This window comes from Macadamia integrifolia, chromosome 10 (genome assembly GCF_013358625.1).
Source record: "Macadamia integrifolia cultivar HAES 741 chromosome 10, SCU_Mint_v3, whole genome shotgun sequence".
In the NCBI taxonomy this organism is placed as follows: domain Eukaryota; kingdom Viridiplantae; phylum Streptophyta; class Magnoliopsida; order Proteales; family Proteaceae; genus Macadamia; species Macadamia integrifolia.
The window spans coordinates 12423461-12434203 of NC_056566.1; the positions used below are offsets into that span (position 1 = coordinate 12423461).

Sequence of the window (10743 nt, forward strand, 5' to 3'; positions counted from 1 at the left end):
AGATCAATTCTCCAGCTACAAAATTTATCGAGAGACTTCATTGTACGATTCACATTTCTAGTGGAACTCTTCTTCCTACATCCCGTAGGAGTTCTGTCAAGCCTACACTTGGAAGGGTGAGACACCTCCAAATCATCATCTATGTCATCCAAACTCCTGTTAAAAGGTGTTGATGGATTGTTTCCAAACCCTTCTCTGCGAGGTGGAACATGGTTCGTCAGTGTCTCATTAATGTCTTCATCCTGATTAATTTCCCTATCTTCACATGAATATGAATCTCCAAAGATTATCTGCAGCTCAAACAAATGTGGTAACCGCTCACCTTGGATTTGCCTGAATAGTATATGACAATGTATGAGACTTTACAAATTTAAAATCAAATATAAGCTATACTAGGTAATGATGTTTTCCTGTATAGTATTTGCCCATATTGTATCAGCTGTCGTTGTCCTGGTTATTGCATTCCACCCAAAACCCATAGTGTCGAGCAACTTCTTGAAATTGCTGTAGTCCGTATGCATTTTGTTCATCTTGTTTCGTAGTTGTTCTCTAGTGAAGACACGACCTACAACTAATTCTAATCGCTTCTTAATATCATTCCAACCATTCTTGCCAAAATGTTGAAATGGTCTTGTTTCCCTTTCTAACGTTGTCAATCATTAGGTTAAAAAATTCATCAGCCTCAGCCTGGGTCCAGTTTGCAGCTACTGGGGTTATTATACATGGCAGTATTGCTGCACTACAAAGTACAACTTCAAGTTTATGATAGTATTTCAACATGGTAATATCATCCCACTTCATAGAAGATGTTAATATGTTAAGGGAAAATCCCATCTAGCATATAAGCATTACATCAATACATCCCACATCCCAACTCCTAGCTCTACTTGATGCTCTTCTTCCCAACCAGATCTATGCATGGTTATACTATATGCAAAATCAGGCAATCTTAAAAATTTTTATATACAATAATAATTTCTACTAGAAAACCAAAAACCAGAGAAAAAAATGAAGGGTGTGGGAGAGAAGGGAGGTCTAATAGCTACAATTAATGGAAATACTATAATCAAAGCCTAAAAATCCACAAACATATTCTGATTTAACGATGTTGAGGTCAAAGACTCCCCCAAATGCACATGCATGAGTCCCTAATAATAATTTACAGAGCACATGGAGAAAATTCGACATCCTTTAGAACTTTAATTTGAACTCAGATCTGAAATAGAGCACATGAAGAAAATTTTACTACTCATATAAGATGAATATGTACCTACCATTAACATAGGAATGGTACAGAATTTACAAACACATATCAGATGAATAAATTACAGAGTTCACATATGCATATCATTTCACAAATACATATCCCAAGAATATGGAGTTCAAAAATCCATATCAGTTCACAATACCATATCAACTCACAAATGCATATCAGATGAATACGTGTCTACCACATTAAGAGAATCGTATCCCAGAAATTCATAATCTACCATTTACATTGGAAGAAAAGTAATAATAAACAAATAAAGATCAATTCGAAATGTAACTACCTGAGAGAGTGAGGACAACATGGGAAGAGCAGGGTCGTGTGTTGATCTGGGGCTGGGTCGAATAGATCCGATGCTTGAGTAGATCTCAGAGGAGCAGCGATCTCAGATGACCAAAGGGGTGGAACATCAGAGGTGAGTCAAGCAGTGGTGAGTAGGGTCGACCCGAGAGGAGTAGCGATCTCAGAGGAGCAAAGGGGTAGAACATTAGAGGTGAGTCAAGCGGCAGTGAGCAAGGTCGAAAATCTTCAGCGATGGTCAATTGCAGGTGGCTTGTGGTCGATGCACAAAGCTGGAGCGAAAATCTTCAGCAACGTTACAGTAAGGAGCGTCGCGCATGCAGTTGCAGCGGTGGTTGACGCAGGAGCCTCGACCATCATCCAGCAGCTCTTTCTCGGCGAACAACAGTGGTTTTAGAAGCAGTAGTGCCTTCTCCTTGGTCCAACCCTTTTTTTGTGACATAGGTTTTGAGGAGGAAAGTATCGGTATTTTATAGGATCACTTTCCCTTTATTTCCCCCAAAAATAATGAAGTAACACCTATTTGGTATCACTTGATCCCAATCTTGATATGACATTTTGAACCGGTTCATTTCTTGGGCACAGAAATAATAGAGAAATTACCAAATGCATTTTTTCCCATTTGTGTTCAATGGAATCAAGAACAGAAAAGATCATCTCCGAAGAGTTACCAAACGGGCCCTAATTGTCTTTTAAGTTGTAGTACTATCCGAGAAACATTGTTGGGTGTAGGGGTGTCAATGGGCTGGTTGGGCCAGGTTTTTTAAAACCCCAGCCAAAAAACCCGACCCAGCCCTAAGGTCTCTTGACACAACCAAGGCTCAGCCAACCCTAGGTCGGGCTAGGATATTCTAGCCCAGGACCAACCCTGTTGGGCTCAACTCGGCGTTGATTGACGTTGATTGTTTCGGGTTGAACCAAATTGGCCTTGATTGACCTTGATCAGGGTTGGGCTGGCCCTATGGCATCCCTTTTATATTGCCATTTGGATGTGTGTGTGTGTGTGTGTGAGAGAGAGAGAGAGAGAGAGAGAGAGAGAGAGAGAGAGCATGCTCATTTTCAAACTTTGGAAGCCAATAATGTATATAAAAATAAAAACAGTAAAGATAGACATGGTGGTGTGATTAAAAAAGGGAAGAGAATGGTACCTCCTAGCGCAAGTACATGCCAGCGGGCGCGGCCAATTAGAGGGCATGCAAAGTATCTTTTGTGTGGGGTAGGGCGGTCTTTTTGCACCCTCTTGTCCAGGCACAGGTACACAGAGGTAGAGTTCTTTCTTCCTTAAAAAAAAATATGTCGATGGTGAATGGAGACATTTAAAAGGTATGATATTTTATATGTCAATGTAGTAATTTTATTAATTCATTGTATGTGGTAACATAAAATATTTACCATATCTAAAGGGTCGGGCTGGGCCAAGCCGGACTTAGCCCAAATCCTCAACCTAGGACCGACCTAGCCCGGCTCGACATTGGGCTTGAAAATTCCAACCCAAAGCCAGCCCTACAGATTGAAACACCTTACCCCCAAGCCTTGATGGGGCTCTGGGCGGGTTCGGGCTGATCGGGCTTTTTTGACACTTCTATTAGGTGCCCTTTTATACTTCTGGGCTTGAAAACTATGTTGCCTCACAAGAGGTTTCAACAATTCCTTGACTTAGGGCCTTCTAAAGGCAATTCTGTAAATCATAATTCCAAATATGACCTTTGGAATGGCTTCCAATTTGGTTGGGAACAGAACATCCCTAACCATACCTAGTCCATTTGACTAGGCATTGGATCCCTTTGGATTATTCCTAGTTAGGTTTGCTAAACTACTCTAATTTGACTTGAGGGAAAAGAAATTTGTCTCATCGTGTGGCTTCTGTGCCCAGAAGTAAGGGTATGCGAAATTACCACAACACCTCTATGAAATAAAAATTCTCAGGCGTGTTGATGCCCTTGCATGCGCTTTAATTAACCCATTGTTGATGTAGAGGCCACGCATTCAAGTAGTGATCTTACCCTTGGATTAATATCGACCTTTGCGGGATTAACAATGGAAGAACCATAAGCCCTTGCCGAGCGAGTTGTACAAGCAGGACGAAGCAAATGAAACAAATACTTCTCCGCAGGAAGTGGAGAAAGAGGTTCCGATTATAAGGTAAGCTTTTGCTTCTCCAATCTCTGATTGTTCTCCGCCATGCTCGTGTCAAATTGTTCTTTAGGGTTTTATTTTTATGTTGTTTTCCTGAAATAGATCATCTTTCATGTGTTCTTTGCTTGTTGGAAAGCTCTTTTTTTTTTTTCTGATAACAGATGGGCTGTTGATGAATTTAATTAGAAAGTATATTATAACTAATTATCTTGACATTTAGGATTGAAAGATATTGATTCTCCACTGTTGTTCAAAGCACATCAGTAAGTCCTTGAGATTGGAATCGATAATATGTCAACTGATTTTAGTTGGATGCAAAAGGATGAAATTGAAATGTTTATAGGATTAAGATTGTATGATAAAAGTGATAAAATGTACTCCATCAAATGAGATTTGGTTGCCCTTTGATCATTGAATTTCTTTAGTAAATAGCTTATATGAAAGGACAAAGTCTCAAGTTATGGAAATATCAAATTAGAGAGGTGGGTTAGCTACGATGCACGACACTGCGATGGTATTTAAGTATTAAACCATTTCTCAAAAATCAAAATTCTCCTCTTGTACATTATCACTTTTTCTGGTACAATGGTGACTACTCGCTTTACTCATTAGAGTGATTGGGGTGCATTTACAGCATCTATTTAATGAGATTAGAGGAATGCAACCTTAACTAGTTGGCACAGAGTATATTGTTACAGCTTTGGTTAAAATTATCTTCGTGGTCTTGGAGAATAACAGATAACTTGTCCTGCAAAGACTTAAACAGTCTTGATGGCATGATTTGTTTATTCTCATGTCAGTCCTTACCCTTTGTTATAAAATTTCTCTATTGTTTATTGTCCAACAGTATCCCTTTGTGATTCCTTATGTTGTTCATGGTATTATGTGGGGACTTAAATGGCACTCTCGTCTTTGACTTGAAGTTGAAAAGGTTTACTTCTTTTCTTTGATTGCCAAAGCTACATCCCTCATTTGTCAAGGTAACTTAATGTTGATGAAACTATTGTTTTGCTTGGCTTTCAAGTTGAGAGATGGAAATTTTTGGTGGAAATCTCACTAGTATACGATTATTTGGAAGATAACCTTGGAGATAACTTTATATTAGGGATCATGGTAGACTAGGAAGAAGAATTAATACAAGTGTACATAGAATATTGGGGGAGTCATCTGTTTGGAAAAGATTTTAATGGTTCTTCATATATTATCCTCTTGTCAGTTGACTGACCGAGTCTACAGCCATATAGGTGATAACTTGATATTAGGGATCATGGTAGAGTAGGAAGAAGAATTACTACAAGTGTACATCGAATATTGGGGGAGTCATCTGTTTGCAAAATATTTTAATGGTTCTTCATATATTATCCTCTTGTCAGTTGACTGACTGAGTCTACAGCCATATAGGTGATAATAGTTCCTCAGTATATAGATGGATCTGAGAAGTAGTTATCATCGGATTAGAATACGACCAGGGGATGAATGGAAACTCTCCTTTAAGATGAGGGATGGGTTATATTAATGGTTGGTGATGCCATTTGGCCTATCAAATGCCCCTAGTACTTTCATGAGGATGATGAATCAGGTGCTTCGACCATTCGTTGGAAAATTTGTAGTTGTTTATTTCAACGACATTCTAAATGTTAGTATGAATGAGAATGAACACTTGAATAACTGAAAACCAACAAATCTAATTAAAATCTAATTAAGACCGTTGGGAGGGTCCTCTTCCCATCTCTCTCACTAGCAAGCTTTTGATGTTACAGAGTTGTGAAACAAGTAGCTAATTTCTTCGACATAAGAGATTTATTGTTAAGAATAAGTAGGAAAGCCCCTCCACTTTACAGTCATCAGTCATCACATACTCAAGACATTTTTTATCTTTTAGTAGTAGAATTCCACAACTATTATGTTGAGTTTGCCTCTTTCTATGCACGTACCCTCATGTTATAGATGTAATACATTCCTTAAATCCCAGCATCACTGTGCTTTGCGCTTTATTTCTCTCTTTGAATCATCTTCTTTTTGACATCCATCTAAAGCCTCATTTCCATTCTCTCTTAGTGTGCATTTTGTGGAGTTTTCAGAGTCCCATTGATGTGTTATAGTTTGCCTTCCATGCAGGTAAGAGATTAATATAATATAAGAATCATGATAGCACATCTTAAAAGGAAATATATTTTAGTACTGAACATCTCAAGAGAGTGTCAATATACCTCGAGGTTTGAGGAATTGAAATCAGATCAGGAGAATTGCCCGATTCAAATTGGGATTGACTCCCGCCAATTGTTTTACTCCTTTTTGAATCAGGGGTGAATCATGTTTGATCTTAATTTTTGCCATTAAATCCCTTTCTTAACTAGTAAAATAGCAGAAAATCAATAGAACTTACCTCTTGTAGGCTTGTAGCAAGATCCCCAAGTTTGTTGAATCAAAACTCAGATTTTGTGAATTCTTTTCTTCTTCTTCCCAATTCCATTTCTAGGGTATAAACATATTCTGGCTAATTCTACGCCAATCCTGGCCAATTCCGATCGATCCCTAATTGGGAGCAGTTGTTGGATTGGAATCATCCGGAACCAATCCCATCACCAATCCTGTTTGATCTTGAACCTTGGTATACCTTGTTTCGTATGAGAATGGGGCCATTGGTGGGAAATTAAAGTAAGCCAGATGGTGGCATGATGAGTGACAGTTCAGTGAGATGGTGTCATGTGCAACAAAGAGCATTGACTAAACTGACATGAAATTGCAATCAGGTACAAATTCATGACTCTTGAAAACAAGTGGAAGGCCAAAACAGTCGGTTAAGGTAGTGAGAGAAAACTTGATGGTTTATAATTTGATAGAAGATATGGAGATGGGTCTATGGTAGAGCAATAAGGTGGGCATGATTTGTTTTGCTGATCCCAAATATTTGGGATAATGCTCAGCTTAGTTGTTGCGACTGCCTTTTTTTCTCTTGATAGGTTTAGTTCTATTTTATGCTGAGAAAATTACCATCCTTTTTTCGCAGTCAAAATTAGGGAAATCTTAGAACTTCTCTTTGCATATGGATTTTGTCCCCAAAAAATGATTTATGGAGGAAGGTGGATATTTCGACATCTTTTCTCAATTATAAAGCATTTGGTCAACTGTTAACCCTAAGCAGCCTATTTGGTATGGTCATGTTCAATGGAGGCCATTGGATGCACCGGTAAGGAGAAGTGATCTGATCCAAATAGATAGATGTAAAGAGCTAGGGACAGGCCCAAAATGACCATAGGAGAAGTGGTGAGGAAAGACATGCACATATTATGTATTTCTCCAAGTATGGTATCGAATAGAGGGGATTGGAGGTTCAGGATCCGGGTAGCAGACCCCATCTAGCTGTGATCTACTTTGTTGCTATTTATGTGATTTGTTTCCTTTTACTTGCTTTTCCTTTACCCAGTCATTTCTTGGATCCATGTAGCCGACCCCATTAAGTTGGGATAAGGCTTTGTTATTGTTGTTGTTAACCCCTATTCCATTTATTTCCATTGCTTTTGATCATTTACAGAGCAAAGAGAATTATATAATACATGCAATGGCAGCAGCTAATAACTCAGATCTGGTAACTGATCCAAAGCTCATATACCGCTGTAAAAAATGTCGAAGAATTGTTGCCGCACAGGAGAATATGGTTCTTCACGAACGTGGAGAGGGTGAAAAATGCTTTAAATGGAAAAAGAGATCTGGTGACGAAAGGGACAAGGAACCACCTGAGTGTTCATCCATATTTGTAGAGCCCATGAAGTGGATGCAAGCTGGTCATATTCCAATCTTCAGCAGTCAATTTCTCTCTAGGGAAAAAGAACTCTGTCCATGAGTGTGGCCTACGCCAGCTTCTATGTGTGCATCTCTCTCCTCCCCATGTGAAAAGACATCCTTCCCCTTTGTTTGGGGGTTAGAGAGAGAGACACACACAGGGAACGCTGGCATAGGCTGTGCTCCCAGACAATGAACAACTTCCCTTCTCTTTATAAATGATGAACATATCCTCGGTAATGTTGCTTAATTCTTTATCTTAACCTGACCTTTGCAGTTGAAGGAGGTACTGTGGAAGACAAGCTGCAGTGTTTGGGTTGCAATGCACGTTTGGGCTCCTTCAACTGGTCTGGAATGCAGTGCAGCTGTGGGGCTTGGGTGACTCCAGCATTTCAGTTACATAATAGCCGGATAGATGAATGTCGTACGTGAACTCTGCCAATGATCTTGTGTGGTAGCTAAGCAATGTACTTGACTGCCATGAAAAAAACCAGTGAACATGTGCTTACCGCCAATTGCGAATTATGCTGGGTTGTCAGATGGTTTCAAGATTCTCAACTGTAAAGTTTTAGACAGCATCTTCTGTTTAAGGTTGCAAAATCAGCTCTCCATTATCATGATAAGTATTACCTGTTTATGCTATTGATCTGAAAACTAAGTTGTTTTAGGGGCTATTTGGGAAGATTCAATCGAAGTATTTCAGATGCTCTGATGCAGATCTCTTCACAAGGGAAGAGGGGACATGAGCCACAAAACAGAATTGTTTAATCCACACGGTTCCAGTTTTGGTTCAAGTTTTGGTTGAAGTTTTGGACCAGATTTTAGTCCTAGACTTGATCATCGATTTCAGTCCATTATAATTGTAATTTCTTGTACCCAAGTGGTCTTCTGCAACAGTGTTGTAGCCTTCTTCGCCCTCCGTTATAGTAGACTACTAGACTATCACTGTCATCCTTGATTAGTTATCTCTGTTGATGGAACCAAATATAAGACATGAGTGCTATGAACTCGCGTATTGTCTTCCTCAATCTCCTCCTTAGGAGGGATTCTATCATAAAACTTTGTCGTTGGATTGGCTTCAACGGCTGCTAAGATAGCATTCTATAAGTGTTGAGGACAGAACTTGGCAAAGTGGCCATAGTTGCTGAGGTGTATATATATGTATATACTTGTAAAAATTGTACGTGAAGTTGGAGAGGAGAAGATCGGGGAAAGAGTAATAAAAACCCAGATATAACCATGAGAATCCCATTGAGGTTAAAATGAAAGTATAGATGAGGGACTTGGTAGATTCAAACTACCATCCTCTTGAGGTATAGAATCATTTTCCACACAAGTACTTTACCAATTGAGTTAAGGACCCATATTTAAATAAAGAGAAAGAAATCCAAACTGAAATATAATAGTTTTAAGCTAACAAAGCTTAAGCTTTTATATCACTACGATAAACAACACATGTTTTGCTTTAGTGTTTCATGGTTAAAAAGCATTCTAGTGATTTCACAAACATGTCAATTTTGTTAGATTACTTAAAGTTAGAGAAAATAAAGTACTAAACATGGGTTTCATCATTCATAACAGAAAAATTTTAAGTTTCATCAAGAGAAGTACCTCGTACTGGTTGAAGTGGTATTTACATAAGCAATACCAACACCATGCATGCTAAGAATTTGAAGCAAGCCACATATCCAAGTCTGCTACCTCTTACATTAAACAAAATCATGAGGCTAGAAAAAGGGGGAAAAAGGTAATAACTAAAAGTCCTGAATCCTCTATCTAAAACTTCTTTTGAGTTGATTTTCTAGCAAAATTTTATGGACTGCATCACAATAATTAAGCTAAGATGAGCTGGCTATAGTCCTATTACTGTACTGGATGTTAGCCATTCATTGTAACAAAGATAAGACTAATCACTAACATGGGAAATCTGTTAAGGCAACTCAAGGCTAGAGCTCTACATAATTTTTGCATACTACCATATAATGATTACTTAGCTTTAAGGAACATCACTTCTAGGACCAAATCTCAAACACAAATTACAAAGCACATTGGTAATCATTGTCAATGTTCCAAATTAACAACCCAAAAGTAATGATTAATCAAGCCATTTGTGATTCAGTTTTCACCATTCCTAGCAAAAATATATCTAAGTTGCATCACTACCAAATTCAATCCCATAGACAAAAGCTTCAGATAGAGCAGGTTCAGCAATAGATGACAGTGGTTGAATTGAATCTATTATCTCAATGCACAAGGACAGCAATCTCAGCTGAAGAAACTCAAAAAATCTAAATAATCCCTTATACAAAGGGTTCCAGTGAAACAGCTTACTCTGACTATCCCAAGGAGGATTCCAATATGGCTCCATTGCCAAAATCTTTCCAAATTAAAAACAAGAAAAATACAGTTCATCAGTATATATAAAAAATACTAATAAGGATGACAACCACAATCTCAGTTATAAGATATGTTAAATATAAAGGCATCCAAATGCAACTCGAAAGCAAACCATTGATGTAAGCTAACAATCAGATCATGGTGAAACAAACTTTCACGTTATTCTCCCCATCATGCATTGCAAATTCTGTATCCAACAATACTCCTTTTAAATCACCTAATTTCAACTTACAATTCAAAGCAAGCATTTTGCATATGAATCAGTTAGACAAAGAGGAGCAACCACTAAAATGAGAATCAGATTAGAATCTCCTCTCATGTATGAAAGGTGCAACATCAAAGCTTCTTAATCAATGTTCATAGCCATATCAAATATAACATTAGTCCTCATAATTCTCTCATACCACCTTGAATCCAAGGAAGGATTTGTATCATAGATCAAATCATCCTGGGAAATGTCGAACCTGATCGTTTTGTATCAGACAACACAATGTGTTGGCCACTCAATTATATAAAATTTATCAGATTGACTCCTTCAGAATCTGATAGAGGTTAGATGATCTGACCAATCTAAATTCCTTTCAACCATGCTTGAACCTGAAACATCATAGATCCTTTTCTTTTCTTCATTCTCAATTTTTTTCATTGTGAGGTGATTTCCTTCAAGGGAATAGCTTCTCAATTATCTGAGAGATCTCAATTTTTCCAACTATATAAGATAATCTTGTCAGAATAATAGATAAATCACCTTAGAAAAGATTTCACTAATGCATCTCCTCTTCCTCTTCCTTCAACGCTTATTTCTTTGGTGCTTCTTAATCTTATTAGCTACTTTGACAGCAGCAGATTTTTTTTCCTCC

The 10743-nt window shown here is 38.1% G+C and overlaps 1 protein-coding gene across 1 annotated transcript; it reads left to right on the forward strand.

Moving 5' to 3' along the window:
• The first annotated feature begins 3564 nt into the window (after window positions 1-3564).
• LOC122091008 (probable inactive dual specificity protein phosphatase-like At4g18593) lies at window positions 3565-8140 on the forward strand. Its single transcript, XM_042660806.1, has 3 exons — window positions 3565-3709; window positions 7239-7488; window positions 7764-8140. Exons 2-3 carry the CDS (start codon window positions 7266-7268, stop codon window positions 7916-7918), a joined length of 378 nt encoding a protein of 125 aa, XP_042516740.1. The 5' UTR covers window positions 3565-3709; window positions 7239-7265; the 3' UTR covers window positions 7919-8140.
• Window positions 8141-10743: the final 2603 nt, after the last annotated feature.